At 36.2% G+C, this 17163-nt stretch overlaps 1 protein-coding gene and 1 long non-coding RNA gene across 2 annotated transcripts in view; both read left to right on the top strand.

The window, feature by feature from the left end:
- The first annotated feature begins 1418 nt into the window (after nt 1-1418).
- LOC18434909 (protein CYPRO4) lies at nt 1419-10024 on the top strand. Its single transcript, XM_006844970.4, has 2 exons — nt 1419-3301; nt 9507-10024. Exons 1-2 carry the CDS (start codon nt 1682-1684, stop codon nt 9786-9788), a joined length of 1902 nt encoding a protein of 633 aa, XP_006845033.2. The 5' UTR covers nt 1419-1681; the 3' UTR covers nt 9789-10024.
- Nucleotides 10025-11231: 1207 nt separating this feature from the next.
- LOC148783914 (uncharacterized) overlaps nt 11232-17163 on the top strand; it is a 62535-nt gene continuing 56603 nt past the window's right edge. The window contains exon 1 of the long non-coding RNA XR_016059633.1: nt 11232-11299. This is a non-coding gene — a long non-coding RNA (uncharacterized LOC148783914). The remainder of the gene's footprint in view (nt 11300-17163) is intronic.

Below are 17163 nucleotides of genomic sequence, written 5' to 3' on the forward strand. Positions count from 1 at the left end.
ATCTAGACCATCCATTTTCAAGATTTTCATATATTTATAGGTCTACTTGATTTTAACCATTTTTGGGGCTTAAAATTTTATAATTAGATATGAATATAGATTTTGAGATAATCCTAAGAATTTTTTACCAAAATTACATAGTATGATAAAATATAGAGGTGCGCCTTAATTGGATTGTTTAAGGTTGCAACCTTATAGAAACCGCACCCTTTAACAATTTAACCATTTGGAACTAGTCGAACACAATACCATATGTGTTTTATGGGTATTTTGAAATTAAATGAAAAAAAGTTAAATAGTTAATTTTTTATGAGAAATTTGATACTTTTTTTATTATGTAAGACGTGCCTCAAAAACCATCAAAAAGGTTTATCCGATGTTGTAAAATCCTTTAACTTATAATTTCGATCTCAAAGCGAATAAATAATTAAAGTCTTAAAACTAGTTTCCTTTTGTAACACATTACTTGGACCATCATTTTTTTATTTTTATTGTTCGTTATATAGACTATCTAGTTTTATATTTTCAAGCTTTTATAAATCTACTTGATCTACACCATTTTTAGGGCTTTAGATTTCATAATTAAAGATGGAAATAGATTTTCAGGTTATTATAGGAATTCCATCAGGTAAACTATATATTCCAATTGGAGGTGTGCATTCAATTATTTGAAGATGATGTGGTTTATAAATCGTAAATATCTATTTGGTACAAGTAAGTCACAATCATTATTGACAATTGGAAAAAGTTTATATAATGATGCAACCTTATAATGTAGAACTACGGATGCACCTCAAAAATCCATCGAAAAGGTAGTTTTAATGTTGAAAAACCCTGATCATCTTGACATCGAGATGTATGACCATGGAAAATAAAAAGATTTTAAGTATTAGAAATAGTGCACATTTTCAAGATTTTTATATGTTTATAGATTTATTTGATTTTAACCATTTTTGAAATTTAAAATTTTATAAGTAGATATAAAAATAGATTTTAAGATAATCCTAAAAATATTTTATATCAAAATTATATATCATGATAAAATTTGAAGGTGCATCTTACGTGTACAGTTAGTTACATATGCAACCGTGTGCCAATTGCACCATAGACCAATTATACGAGAAATTGATTGGATGGGGATGGTCAATAATTGGGCATAAATCTCCAAATAAATTTTTTTGAATATTGTAAGATATTTTAATAGACAGGACGCGTATGGTACGCTCTCGTCCTACGCTCCTCACACAACGATAGTGCGGACTTTCCTTCCTCACAACGAAACCCTAACCGAGTGCAAACCACGCTTACCGGCAAAAGCCGGTCACAAAACATCCATATCCTGAACGTTACCGACATCTGCCCATTCAGCCAGTTGCAAATCAAACTTAAATCCATCAAAAAATTCGAAAAGTGCGCAGCAGTTCACCGTCTCTATAGGTCACAAAATCAGCCACATTTGAAGTGCAGTTTCCTCCCGCACTTTATAAATTCGCATTTCAGTACCTTTTTCGTTCATTTTTAACAAATCCTCAAAAACTTTCAGATCGATTGAGTGAGAGGGAGGGAACATTGGGATGTCCATCTCAGTGCTCATTTGCACAACAAACCCTAGAAACTTAGAGAGAGAGGATTTCCACATCTAGCAACCTGAAATTTAGAGAGAGAGTGAGAGAGAGGAGGCATGGGAGTGGCAAACAGTCGTGAGCGCGAGGAACTCTACGATTCTTCATCGGAAGAGGAAGAAGAACCAGAAGGGACAGAAGAAGAGGAACCAGAGGATTCTAGGGTTTCTCCTTTGAAGAACAAAAGCCCTAGCTCTTATGGTTCTCCTGCAATTGAAGATATTGATGCGAAACTGAAAGCCCTTCGCCTCAAATATGCTCAGAAACCTGTGCCAGAGAACACAGCGAAGCTCTACTTCCATGTCGGAGGGAGCACCCCAAAGGCCAAGTGGGTCATCTCGGATAAGATCACCATTTACTCTTTCGTGAAAAAAACTGGCGGTCCAGACTCTGATTCTGATGAAAATGACAAAAGAAGTAGTAAAATTGGGAATGATGGCGCAGCTGAAGGTGAATGGATCCTCAAAATTGGGTCCAAGATTCGAGCTAGGGTTTCAAACTTGCTCCAGATGAAGATGTTTGATGACCAGCGTCGAGCCGATTTCGTCTCTGGCGGTGTTTGGGCCCTGAAATTCTGCACTGTTGAAAGTTACAGGGCTTTTGTTGCAAGGTATCAGAATTGCTTGTTTGAGAACACTTATGGGTTGGAGGCAACTGATCAGAACAAGATTAGGGTCTTCGGCAAAGACTTTGTTGGGTGGGTGAAACCGGAGGAGGCTGACGATTCATTGTGGGAAGATGCAGAGGATAGCTTTGAGAACCTTCCCGTAAAGGAACAATCATCTTCAAGCTTCATGGACCAGTTAGAGGAGGCGGTTGATGGTGGTTTGCAAAGCCTTGCATTGGGTGCGCTTGATAATAGTTTTCTGGTTAGTGGGTCTGGTATTGAGGTCGTAAAGAACTACAGTCATGGCATCCATGGAAAGGGTGTCTCTGTTAAGTACAGGGACAACAACGGAAGTGGTTCCTCTTCTTTTGTGACCCCTAAGAAGGCTTTGTTGATGAGAGCTGAAACCAACATGCTTTTGATGAGTCCCTTTAGCGAGGGCAAACCGCATGCCAAAGGTCTTCACCAACTTGATATTGAAACAGGAAAGATTGTAAGTGAATGGAAGTTTGAAAAAGATGGGGCTGATATCACCATGAGAGACATTACAAATGATAGTAAAGGTGCCCAATTGGACCCATCAGAGTCTACTTTCTTGGGATTGGATGATAATAGGCTCTGCAGGTGGGATATGCGTGATCGAAAAGGAATGGTTCAACAACTAAATACCCCTGTTTTGCAATGGACAGAGGGTCATCAGTTCTCAAGGGGAACAAACTTTCAGTGTTTCGCAACAACTGGTGATGGGTCGATTGTTGTTGGGTCAACGGATGGGAAGATTCGCTTGTATTCAACGACATCAATGAGGATGGCAAAGACTGCCTTTCCTGGGCTTGGGTCGCCCATTACCCATGTTGATGTTACTTACGATGGGAAATGGATATTGGGTACTACTGATACGTATTTGATTCTTATATGCACGGTGTTTACTGATAAAGATGGGAGGACAAAGACTGGTTTCAGTGGTCGCATGGGTAACAAGATTGCAGCTCCGAGATTGCTGAAGTTGACTCCTCTTGACTCACACCTGGCAGGAGAGAACAATAGGTTCCATGGAGGGCAGTTCTCTTGGGTAAGTTTCAGCTTAATATTCAATCCAATCAATTAAAATTAAGTTGATTAGTGTACAGTGCTTGTTTAGGTTTACATGCTTCATTCTTACATAATTCTAGAAATGTTATCATTTGGTTCTTTCCTTCTGTGTCAGCACATTTCTTTCCTATACCTGTGATTGATATTGTGCTTCACAAGTTTGTTAGATTTCTGATTGGTATTAGATGTTGAAGTTTGAGGATAGAATTGCGCTTTTATTGTCACTTAACAGATAGTCTTAATCTTCATGGCTTACATGCACATGTCTTGCTATGTGGCAGTCCTGTTTCCTCGAGTTTTGGCTCTTTACTCATTATTGTACGATGTCTTGTAGCAAGATCCTTCTGTTTTCGGTCCTGCCTTCACTATACAATGTCTTAGTTTTGTGTAGAAATTCACAGCTTTACATTAAACCAACTCAAAACCTCACCTTTTGATGCACAATTGTCTTTTTTCATCATCCATTCATTACTGTAGATATGTCATTCAAAATGATTGAGGCAGCCTTGTTGGTAATACTACATGAGTTGTGAGTGCTTGGTGTTTTATGCATTTTTTTCATAGAAGCGACTTCAGTTATTTTAATTTACACAAAACATGTTATTATGTAAATGCCTAAAAGGATGTAATTCGTGCCATTATTGTAAATAGTAAATAAGGAGTGTTTGATGCTTGTTGCCAAATGAGCTGATGAAGTCATTTTCTTTTCTCATACTGTAAGAAGGTATTAGAACTAGTTGAAGGGCTGTTCTGAAGGTGAATAACCCAGCGCTTCATCTTACTAACCGAAAATCCCTAAGGGGTGTCTGTGAGAGGAGGAGGATGTAAAAAGATAATTCCATTAGAAATTGCATTTGAAACACTGGGGAAACATTGGCTTTGGGAGTGAATGTGTTACCTAAATTCAAATCCCTCCAACTAAGGTCTCAAGTGATTGTCTTTTAACGGTGCAGGAAAAAAATATTAATGGCTTTCCTTCTCTGCTGCAAGGGCAGTGCATATGCACACAGTATTGACCATGAAAATTTATCACAGGTCACAAGTCACAACTATGTGTTGATCTTAAGTTTTTGGCTTCTCCATTTTCTTTAATGAGATGGAGATAACCGAAGTCTTTGGACGTCATATTGTTCACTTGTTACTAAAAAAAGGAGAGATTGTTCACTTGTTATAGAGACGCATTCAGTCTTCATGGGATATGCATAAACTGGGCAAAATGGCAAGTTATGCCCCTCACAGTTTTATTTATTTATTTTTAGTTGGGGGTGGGTGAGGGGTATAAAATTTTCAATTAAAATACTGTAGAAACAAAATACAATCCACGAAAACAAGAAAGAAGAAACAAACACAAAAAAAAGAGACAACCAACTACAACGCAAAGATATATGTGGTTCGGCAAGGGCCTACGTCCACGGGAGATGAGAGCTTCTTTACTGGCAATGGAGAATAGGGATACAATAATTCTCTTTTTCTCACGCCTCTCTGTTCTCTTTGATTACAAAGAAATCAACGTTTTTCCCGTAACCCTAAAAGAACCCCCATTGCTACAATATATAGAGTCCCATACAAATTACCAAAATACCCATGTACGGATATATATATCGAGTCCCAGATAGATGTTACAAATTATCGAAATACCTTCTGGGCCTCAAGCCTTTTGGGCCTTCGGCCCTCCGAGCTTTTAACGGCCCTTCGGAGTTGTCCTTTTGACTTGACCTTGATAGATCTATTTCTTCAGAATACAAGACATCAATCCTCAACAAAAATATGTTTGTTGTGGCTTAAGTTCAATTTTATTATAAGTTATTGAAGACATTGCACGTTATATATGTAATCTATTGAAGGAACCCTTTTCTTGTGAAGAGAAGTGGGAGCTTCACAACTCTTATGTTTTCGTGGCCCTGATTTTTATGCAATCCTTGAATCTGTTGTGATACATCTTGTTACCAGAAGTAATCTACATCCTATTCTTTGATAGTGGTTATGAATTTTGGTTTTGCTTAGTATTCCATTGAAGACTTATATTGGTTAGTATTTCACCAAACACTTAAATATACATTGACAAAAGGAGAAGTACACAAAGACCATTTACTTTTAGTACAAGGAGGTCACAATTACTTTTGTCCTTTAGATTTCAAATTAGGTGGTTGTGAGCATGTCATTTACTAGATTCAAATGTTCAAAAACAAATATTTCTTGAACTTCGTGAAACACCCCAAGCCATCTAATGGTTAATCGTGACTTCCTTGTAAGAAAGATAAATGGTCTCATAGTATACAATCCCTTGACAAAATATTGTACACATATAACGGCCAAGATTTATATATTGAGATGTTTGTAAAGCTTGGGTGTGAAAACATGCATTTTTGCATATCATCATCATCGTCATCCTCAGAGCCTTTTCCCAACTCATTGGAGTCAGCTAGATGAATTCTAATTTGTCATTCTACTTTATCAAGGGCCGTACCCTCAGTGAGGCTTAAGTCCCTGGTATATTTTTTCACTACTTCCGATCATATCTTTTTGGGCTTACTCCTTACTCTTTTTGAGCCTTCCTCTTGAACTAATTGGCACCTCCTAACAGGTGTTGTACTGGGTCTGCGCTGCGCATGGCCAGGTCACGTAAGTCTACTTTATTTTATCTTATTGCCTATTGGTTTCACACCCAATTTATTTCGAATATATTCATTTCGAATTCTATCCCTTGTCTTGCAACTCATCCATCTCAACATCCTTGTCTTAGCTACACTTATCCTATGGGTATATTGCTTCTTGACCACCTAACATTCCGCCCCATAAAGCAAAGCTGGTCGCACAACTGTCCTATAAAACTTGCCCTTCAGCTTCAGTTGTATGCGGTGATCACGTAAAACTCTCGTAGCATAAGATATCAAAAATGCGTTCTTTTTTGTATTTCTTGGCTGTCAATTTTTCCTACTTTCTTGTCTTTATTCCTATTATTACTACATTTGCATTTCATATACTTTGTCTTAGTGCGGCTAATTTTAGAACTTCTAGGTTTTGCATATCTTTTCTACAAATATAAGTATAAAAAGTTAATTTGTTGTGTGCATGTTCACAAATAGCGATGACCTTTTGTCAGTTTTTGATGGAACACTTGCTTTATGATTTCTTAGTAAAATATGGAACACTGGCCATTTTATTTTTTGGAATCTGTCGACTGTGGAACACTTGCCGAATGTTTATTTAAGCGACAAAACTTGGCAAAGAAATTGACTGTTTGGAAAAAAAGATTCCAAGATTATGTTATTCACATGGCAAAGTATTCCACAATGGAGATTTGTGGCTGCTTTTAAGGGGTGCACTCAAATGCAGTTGAATGACACATTGAATGTAGGATTATATGATCTGAATCATGGCAACTTGTGAACTTATGAGAACCTTTTTTATTTTTTATTTTTTATTTTTATTTTTATTTTTGGTAGTTATTATGTGCACTATTAATCAATTTCTCTTTTATGGATGATCTCACTTATGAACAAACAATTACATGTATGGGTACTCAAGTGTCAACATGAGTGTTGCATTTTATCAGTGCATCTTACATTTTTCTGATTCTGAGCATACCTGTGCCATCAATTATTGATGGTTTTGGAGCTTGGACTACTTTTGACCTGGTTTGAGTATTTTTCTGTACCCAAATGCACATGAACAGGTTTCAAATTCTGTACTGGCTTTTATTCCCTTGCTGCAGTAAGGATGCTGTGACATCTCATTTAAGGTTTGATGCTTTATAGAAAGGCATTGGGATATGAGAGTATTTTGCCACAATTGACCTCTTTGAGGTGGAGAACATGGGAATGAGTTAGTCCAAACAATTATTGGAAGTGGACAATCTAGACATTTGATTTAGTAGGGTTGCAATTCCCAATGTGCATCTGATGAATAAAATGATCATGACATTTAGACACCTTGCACCTTACTGAGATTGACTCGTGGACTGCTACGTCTGGCAGCTACTATAGAGAGAAGAGTTTTTGTGACTTGGTATTTGCATATCTAACCACATAGAAACCAATAGCAAAGTGTATCATTATTTCTAACGTCTGAGACTCCAATAGTGCCTACCAGGAAATCTTTTGCTGATGGTTGATGTTCATGCATCATTGACATCTGACCTGCCTCTTGTTCTCAAAAAAAGTCTGATTAATGTAATACATGTTCTAATCATCCTAAAAAATTGTAGTTTTGGTTCTAAATTGTCAGAGCTTCTGCATCTGCTAGACTGCTACTTGGTTTACTGCTCTCCTGCTGCTTGTTATGCACTGGATCAGTCATTAGAGGAGAGTCAGCTACCCTAGAGGTGGAGTCCCATTCAACAAGTGTTACTACTCTGATTCTAGTTTATCATCATATCATGTTTCTTCTCTTACTTTCCTTTTTCGTTGTGGCATAAAACATCTTGGAATGGAAGTATTTATAGACTCCGCACTTTGCCCAATCATGTTACTCGGTAATTTCCTTTGGCAATATTAGTATTTCTTCTGATGCTTTTTTCTCATAATTTATTTTGATATTTTGGGTCTGCATAACTGTTTTTTTTTATAATTTGGTTTAGATTTTCTCCGAGATCATTATCCAAATACTGATATTTACAGTTGAAATGTGAATCTGATGCCCTTTTTCTTTTCTTTTTTTCTGTTTGGATAAATAAATGTTTGGTGTTATTAATAAAATGTGACGTACATAAAATAGTGAGTGCATTTGGTAGCTATATGCGTAAATGCACTAGGAAGTACTTCTGGAAGTGCTTTTGAGCTGTCTCAGAAAATTATTTGGGAAGATCAATATGATGCTATTACTTCTTAAATAATTATCTGATTTGCATTGTATAGTAGCTTTTGCAATTCATATGGATTACCTTACTCTACATGGAGTAGATTTTACTATTTTATGTAATATCTTTTTAGAAACTAATTAATGAGTGTACATTTCATGACATGGAAGCTGAATGTGGGGATAAGGCAAGATCTTCTGCTTATATTCCTTGAGAGGAGGACATGGCTGATGGCTTATCCAAGGAAGCGGTGGTCTCATTGATTGTTCTCGTCTTGTTCCTCTTCTTCCTCCTCATTTGTGTCATTTATCTCTTATGTGTTTAGTCCCATACTTTTCTTTTATATTAATCAGTTACCAGTAAAAAAAATTTCCTATACATTAATGAATTTGTCACCTTTTCTTCAAAAAGAAGGAAGATATAGTTTTTATAACATCACATGTGATGTTCTTTCTATTTTCTTGATTGTTTTGCCTGCACTTGATTCTTTAGGAGCCACGGCTGCTGGAACTCCCATATTGTTCAAAACTCTTGGTTTTCAGATGAGAGGTTGTCCTGCATTCATGTTCCCCTAGGGGTCCTGCTGAATGCTCCTCTGCCTAATAGCCCACTACACTCTCCCATGAGGCATATATACTTATATCACCCGTTTATCTGTATCGGTTTTTTTGGATTGTACCATCTCCCTTCTTTCCTGTTGTGACTAGAATTGGATACAGCATTTGCTTCTTCCAAACTTTCCTGTTGTCTCATTCTAGCCTGGTCATGTCAATGACATTTCATTTTACATATTGAAATTCTTAAATTACTTTTGGTATGTTCTTCTAATGAAGGTTTCCATGGTCTTGCATGGGGAATTGAGGATCGTACCTTCACCTTCCTTATATTAACTTAGTGTCAAGCCATTGAACTAATTACTGCAAAGCTTACTGATACCATTTATATTTCCCAATTATTTTAAAACTGGTATTCCCCCTAGGATTTTTAGCTACAACATGGTCTTAAGAATTTGCTACGGTTTACAAACTGACCAACTTAACTAACCCAACTTAACTCAATTTATGGATTGATTCAAGGTAGTGTTTACTTGTCATGTTTTCTTTTGTGCCTTTTATGTACCCCCCAACATTAAACTGTTCAATAGGTACAGGTTCACTTCTTGCAACTATTTCTGTACTTCTGCTGTGCTTGTGCCTCAGAGAGCTTGAGAGAGAGAGAGAGAGAGAGAGAGAGAGAGTTGCTCTTTGATGCAGGTTAGCATGCAGGCTTGAGTACTTGAATTTGGTTTCCATCTTTAGAAGTTTGCGGAAAGGTCCATAGGTTACATACTTGGCTTTCAAAACCAGAACTATTTATTGGTGGCCTGTTTACTCAATGATGTCTTCAGATCACAGAGAATGGGAAGCAGGAACGTCATCTTGTCGCAAGCGTGGGTAAGTTCAGCATCATTTGGAACTTCCATCAAGTGAAGAAGAGCGGGCACGAGTGCTATAGGAACCAGGAAGGCCTCAAGAGTTGCTACTGTTACAAGATTGTGTTGAAGGATGAATCAATTGTGGAGAGCCGCTTCATGCATGAAAGGTTTGCTGTATCTCATTCCCCCGAGGCACCTCTTGTTGTGGCCACACCGATGAAGGTCAGCTCCATCAGCATGGCAAACAGAAAGTAACTGTGGGCCTTCTTTGTACCTCCCTGACTTTGTAATCAAAGATTCTCTCCTCCCTTGACCCCCCGTCCCCTCCCTCAGAAGTCTTGGAGACTTTTCCTTGCATGGGTGCTTGTTTTCCATTTTCTTTAAAACCTAACGCATGTATTTTGATGCTGATTATTTAGCAAGTAGCTTGAAGCTGAGTTATGTTGTATTTCTTTGAGGTTTATGTGGGCAATTAATGTCTACTTGTTCAATTCTGGAGTTACGACTATCGTGAGTGTTTTTATCTTATTACAACTTCATATTGCAGTTGTAGGGCTCATCTGAAAAAATGTTAGGGCTCGGTGGCCCAGTCCATTCGGGCCAGCCCTAAAATTACAGCACGGGCCACAAAATGTGTCCTTAGGATTGGGCCACTGCTGGACTAGGGCTGGGCTAGAGCCATGACAAGATGGCCCTGTGCAGCCCTTTCGATTTTCCTTTTTTTAGGGCTGCACCCAAGTGAGAGCCTCTTGAAAGGCTCGAGCCAGCCTAATAAGGACCAGCGCCTGGCTAAGGTTAGGGCTGGACCGGACTAGGCTTGTTGCTGGCCCTAATAAGAACTCCTCCAGGAATCTTGTCAAAATATAAACATGGGTACCAAAGGCTTAATAATTAAAGGGGACACGAGAAGTGAGTGTTTCCGACACAAGGGGAATAGCTATTTCTTCGCTCAGGAAAGTTTTTAAGATTTAAATAGGATTTTTTTTTAAAGGAATTCTAAAATATTATTAAGTCAAAACGATATTGAAGCGTCAAGACAATTGTCTCAGATAAAAAGGAAACCCTTTGGAAAGGTAATAAGTGGCTTCCCGATAAACATGCATGAAAATAAATATAAAAGGTCTTGAAATATCCAAAATATGTTGTAAGACAGACTTAAACTCCCAAGTTGCTTTTTGCATCCCATTACACCAATTTATAACATTCAAGGAGTCATGTTTTAAGAACTCATATTTCTTGCGACCAAAAATCTTTTTTGTAAGAACCTAGATTTTTTGTCACAAAAAATCGTAGGCCATGTAATAGTCCATAGATTTCGGTATAATTTGCCGTCTTCACCGTGAGAGGTCCTGCATACTTAAAAATAACATCTCCGTTTTAATTTCTAATCAGTCTTCCAAAACATGCTAGATCAGGGTTCTTTAATGAACTTCCATCAAAATTAAGTTTTAAAACCCCTAAAGCCGGAGCCACCCACTTGCCTTTAAGGTCTACATTTGATGAAACCAGCGTTTTAAAAAACGCCGAGTCGAACCGGACTCGCCCGGTTCGACTCGGAAATAGTGAAAAAGGAACCGGATCGCCCAAAAATCGGAAATCGTCCGGTTCTAGAGGGAACCGGACAATTCTGTACAGTGAATCGCCGATTCACTGTACGGAATCGGCGAGTCCGAACAGTGAATCGGCGATTCCGTACGGTTTTTTTTTTTTTTTTTTTTTTTTTTTTTTTTTTTTTTTTTTTTTTTTTTTTTTTTTTTTTTTTTTTGGTAATCCATGATAGATTTTTTTTGTAATCCATGATCGAATTTTTTGGTTTTTTGTAACCCATAATAGAATTTTTTGTAATCCATGATCGAAATGTTTGTTTTCTTTTCTTATAATCCATGATCGATTTTTTTGTTTTTTTTTTTTTTTTTGAAACCCATGATAGAATTTTTTGTAATCCATGATCGAATGTTTTGTAATATATGATCGAAATGTTTGTTTTTTTTTTGTAATCCATGATTGAAATGTTTGTTTGTTTTTTTTTAATCCATGATTGAATTTTTTGTTTTTTGCTTTTTTTGTAACCCATGATAGAGTTTTTTGTAATCCATGATTGAATTTTTTGTAATCCATGATCGAACTATTTTTTTCTTTTTTTGTAATCCACGATTGAATTTTTTGTTTTTTTTGTTTGTTTTTTTTTGTAATCCATGATCGAATTTTATGTAATCCATGATCGAATTTTATGTAATCCATGATTGAATTTTTTGAAAATTTGTGATTTTTTTTGTTTAATCCATGATCGAATTTTTTTTTGTAATCCATGATAGAATTTTTTGAAAATTTGTGATTTTTTTTTTAATCCATGATAGATTTTTTTGAAAATTTGTTTTTTTTTTTTTTTAATCCATATTATTCAAAGAGAAAACGAGAGAGATGATGATTCTGAGGCCACCCTATCCCAGCCATATTATTCACATATCGAGTCCCAACAGCAACAGTGTAGGGATGAGCACGAAATACTGTAAATTAAATGCTGAATGGCGGTTCATGCAGGGAAAGAACATATCAATATTCGCATATTCATTCAAAAACATGAAAATTCTTAATGGAGTACCTTCATTTTTTATTGAATTCCTAAAAACCAATATTTATAATGAATTTTAATAATTTTTTCGGATTTTTTTGAAGCTTTATTCTGACCGATTCACCCGATTCCGATCCGGATCGCCGATTCGCCGATCCGGATCGCCGATTCTCCGATCCGGATCGCCGATTCGCAGATCCGGATCGGTTTTTGAAAAGCCCGATCCGGGTCACCGATCCGGTTTTTAAACCATTGGATGAAACTCATCTGGAAAAGATTTGGCAGATTTTTTCCCATGTCTACATTTGATGAACCCCATCTGGAAAAGATTCGACAGATTCCTCCCAACATCCACTTCGGAGATATGTTCACCAACTTTCAAGAATAAAATAGGATTGATGATGGATATTTATTAAATAAAAGTTCGAGGGGAATGCTGGGACAGTGGATACCTTTTAGGATATTTCCCAGATGTACACAGTACTGATGATGTATTCCTTTGATAATTTCTGAAGGAGACACTGGAATGGTGGATATTTAGTGTAGTTTAAAAATAGGCTTTTATAAACACTTGTTAAAGCCAGAGCGGTGGATATTCATATAGGTTTAAAAGAGTGTATGTATACTATGCTCCTCCCTTAAGTAAAAGAGCCAACTTTTTCTCTCTGATTTTCTTTTTTAAAAAATATATATATTTGATATTGAGTTCTTGACGTTTGGATTTTTACTCGAGGGAATGGATTTTTACTCGAGGGAATAAATGGATAATACACTCCATCCACAGGAGCACGAAATTTAGGGGGTTTCAGACGAAGATTGGTTTAAGTTTTGGTTTTGGAACATATTATTGATTTTAATTTTTGTAATTAAATTAAATAGAGGATAGTGGAAAAGGCTTTTTGGTTAAATCCCGAGTGGTTTCATCGTTGGATTTGGAGTTCTCAAATTTTGGATGGATTTTTCCACATATTTGAAAAATATATTTTCCAAAAATTCCAATATTTTTTATTTGGATTGTGTAAACGATTTGATAAACATGAAAATATATTCAAATGAAACAATTTGAGAGAAAATTTGATACAGATTTAACAAACATAAAAAAACCAATAATAACTGAAATCGTTTTTATGCTTAATCAAATCATTTAAAGGAATGAAAAGTTGAATGGCCTAAATTACTTCAATAGTGCTTTTTATTTATCTAAATTCTAAAATGTTTTAAAATTCTAGTCCCATGCCAAACCTAAAATGCCACATGTTAATGCGTAAACCTTTGGGAACCTCCTATTTTTAGGGACCAAGTCTATCGCATCATGGAAAGTATGTCTAAAGCCTTTGGTGCGCATGAAATTTTTTTAAAAAATATTTTCACATGAAATTTTTTTTTATGTGATTAAGTATGATAATATTTTTATATCAATTAATTGTCAACTGGTGTGAAAAGATGTACGAAGACCAATTGGCATAAAAATATTCCTATACTTAATCATTTGAGAGAATTTTTTCATGTGAAAATGTTTTCTAGAAAAGAATTTCACGCAAACAAAAACGTGCTAATTTAGGAAGTGTTGTATATTGTGTTGGGTGTATGTGACAATTAAAAGCCTTATAAGTGTTTTTAATTAAATTATTGATATAATGGAACTTGAATTCAGTGGGAGTGTGGTCCTGTATGGACCATACTAAACAAATTATGTTTGCTAATATTGGGTATAACACGCTAGGTCAGTCGGTTGGAAAAAACCTATATTACCTGGACATAGATATTAAACCGACAAGGATTATAATGGGTCATCCCTTGATGAAATCGGAATATGCCCAGATGAGTAAGTCGAAGGTCCAATGGTGGCTTTTAGAGGCCCTTGTATGTGATGGTCACCTTCAAAGACATAGGCCAAAGCTTCATCCGCATATCATCACACGGCATGTACATATGATAGCCATATCGAGAAAGTGAACTATCTTTAAGGGTGACGCATGTATATGTGCGATATATTACTCTTATGCACCATAGAGTTGTGGTCGCATCAGACCTAGGTGATCTTAATATATCTTTAGGGGAGAACTTAAAATCTATAGACCGAGATTACGTCCCCTTGCCCATTGGCCGACTTTGGCGGTCCAATCATGAGCCCCTGCGATAGATTGTTGATCATTGAAACCACCGGGTCAGTTTGAGAAAGCAAGATTGGATCGTAGTCCACAGTAGAAGGTGGAGTGCTCTAGTGTTTTGATAATTCCTAAACTATTGGGATCAAATTTCCATCAAAAATATTTAATTATAATTGTTTTGATTGTATTTGATTTTTAGAATTGTTATTTGATTTTTTTCTAAATCTCTGGGTATTTTATTTATGAATTTGGATTGATAAAAAAAAAGATATTGAATTTACAATGTTTTAAATATTCAAATGACAATTTTATTTGTACATGAGGGGCCCCATAAGTATTCATGGGCCCACCATTGCATCTCGGTGGGGGCCATGGAATGCCACATAGGGTTCCCTTATCTCAGTTTCTATTTTGTTGATTCAAGCTTGATGGCTTGAACAAAAAGTTATTGTATTTTGAAAAGTTTGATTTTATGAATTGTTTAAATCAAATTATAAAAAGTATGAAGAGGCTTGTGCATGAGAATAAGAAAGTACAATATTATTATTGATATTTTCTTATTTAATTTAATTGATGGGAAATTAGTTTAAGAAATGGAGGATAAATATTCTAACACCTTCCATATGATCTTGATCTATGAAATTGAGGGTTCATATATCTCACCCCACAAGTCGCCCTAGATCAATGATGCATATTCAATCCCACGTAAGAAGCAAACCATATGGAATCCTAAGAAATCATAACGCCATTCAAGTACTACATAAAAGGGTGCCCTCTCCTATATCTCTTACACAATCTAATCACTTTTCACTCTCATATATTTTAGAGGGGCACACCCCTAGTAGATGCTCTCTCTCTCTCTCTCTCTCTCTCTCTCTCTCTCTCTCTCTCTCTCTCTCTCTCTCTCTTGGTTCAATAAAAGGGGCACACCCCTAGTAGAGAAGGTTTGTCTCTCTCATGTTTCAAGAGAGGCACGCCTCACTTATTGTGATGGTCTCTCTCTCATCTTCCATCTCTTACATAGCCTAAAGGGTTAAGGGGTTTAGTAATGATATGCTATCTCTCTCAACTAAGTTATCAAGGGGCACTTAGTTTGAGATATGATCATTGTGTTAAGAGTTATTGTTCTTTTGGAGGGTTTGACCTATTTGCTTTCCCATGTTTCAGATTGAAGGTTGACCATTGATCCTGTGTCATTCGAAGGTAGTGACTTGGTGTGAGGTGTAATAAGCTCGGTTGAGGTAATATCTGACATTCACTTTCTTGTCTCTTACCATAATTATTTTTTGTCTTTTATTATTCAAGCATATTATTGTTGTTTTCTTTTAATTAATAAAAGATAGGATTTAGTGACATCAAATTTTAAATCTTAAATTTGTTTTTTTTTTATTTCTTTTCAAGTCAATTTATTGTAATGGACTACTTGTGAATGATCTAAGCCGGAACAAAAATAATTTTTTTAAAAAATATATATATATACACCCGCTAGATCACATAAGTCGAACCTGGTCTGAAATGGTAGGGAAAGCTTCCCATGTGACCTCCTTTATATGTAAGATATATGTGACCCTAATATTTATCCTTTATATGTAAAATATATGTGACCCTAATATTTACTCGTTCAATCAAAATAGACGAGACGGTTGGGCCCACTTAGGTCAGGAAATCAAGTCAAAATGCTGTTTGATTTTTTATCCTTTTTGTGTAAAATATTTTTTTAATGAAATTTACACCTAGAAAAAAATAAAAGAACGTATTTATGATGAAAATAAGTGAAATTATGATATATATATATATGCCTCAAAGTTTTTGATATTAGCAATACCCTAAAATCTCACTTAATTTATACTCATACCCATTTTAGATAATCCTAAGATTTTTTTTTTTTGGACACTAAAATTACATGTTATGAGAGGTTTCTATGGATGAACTTAAACTTGCCATTTTTAAACTTTCAGGAGATAAAGCCGCAAGTTCTGATGGCTTCCCTCTTTCTTTTTTCCAACGGTTTTGGCACTTGGTTAAGGAAGAGCTGGTGGATATGGTTAGGAAGTTCATGGAGACGGGGGGACTTTTTAAAGGAGTTAATGCTACTTTCATAGCCTTAATCCCTAAGAGATCTGGTATCTCCTCTCTTTCGGATATCAAGCCTATCAGCCTTCTTACCAGCCTTTATAAAATTGTGGCAAAATTTTTTGCTGAAAGGTTGAAAGTGGTTCTCCCTATGATCATCTCTGATACGTAATTGGCTTTTATCGAAAATAGGTTAATTTCAAACAACGTGCTTATTGCCCAGGAATGCATCAATTCTAGACTTTTGAATAGTGAACCAGGTATTGTGATTAAATTGGATATGGAGAAAGCCTATGATAGAATTGAATGGTGTATTCTGTTAGAAGTCATGAAACATATGGGTTTTGGTCCTACGTGGAGGAGATGGATTTTTTGTTGCCTTTCCACGGCTCACTTTTCGGTTCTTATTAATGGGAGCCCTAAAGGTTTCTTCAGGGCCTCTCGAGGCCTCAGGCAGGGGCACCCTTTATCACCTTTTCTATTCACGCTCTACGCCGAATGCTTTAGTAAGATGATCTGTAACATTGTGAATGGAGGGTATTTTTCAAATTTCGTGGTCTCTCAAAATGCTCCACGTATCTCTCATCTTCAATATGCGGACAATAATTTGCTATTTTGTGATGCGATGAGAGATCAAATCGAGAAGATTGAGGCTTTCTTGATTTGCTATGAGGTTTTACTAGGCCTCAAGGTCAACTTCTCTAAAACGGCATTGATTGGCATCAATTGTGATGAAGTGTTGGTAAATGACTTAGCATTGAGGCTTGGATGTCGGGTGGATAAATTTCCCTTCAAATACCTAGGCTTGCCAATCTCTGTTGGAACCTTACCTATTTTTGCATGGGATAATGTCATACAGAGGGTTCAAATCAAG

The sequence above is a fragment of the Amborella trichopoda genome, chromosome 1 (assembly GCF_054954075.1).
Source record: "Amborella trichopoda isolate Santa Cruz 75 chromosome 1, AtrichopodaSantaCruz75HAP2 v2.0, whole genome shotgun sequence".
Classification (NCBI taxonomy): domain Eukaryota; kingdom Viridiplantae; phylum Streptophyta; class Magnoliopsida; order Amborellales; family Amborellaceae; genus Amborella; species Amborella trichopoda.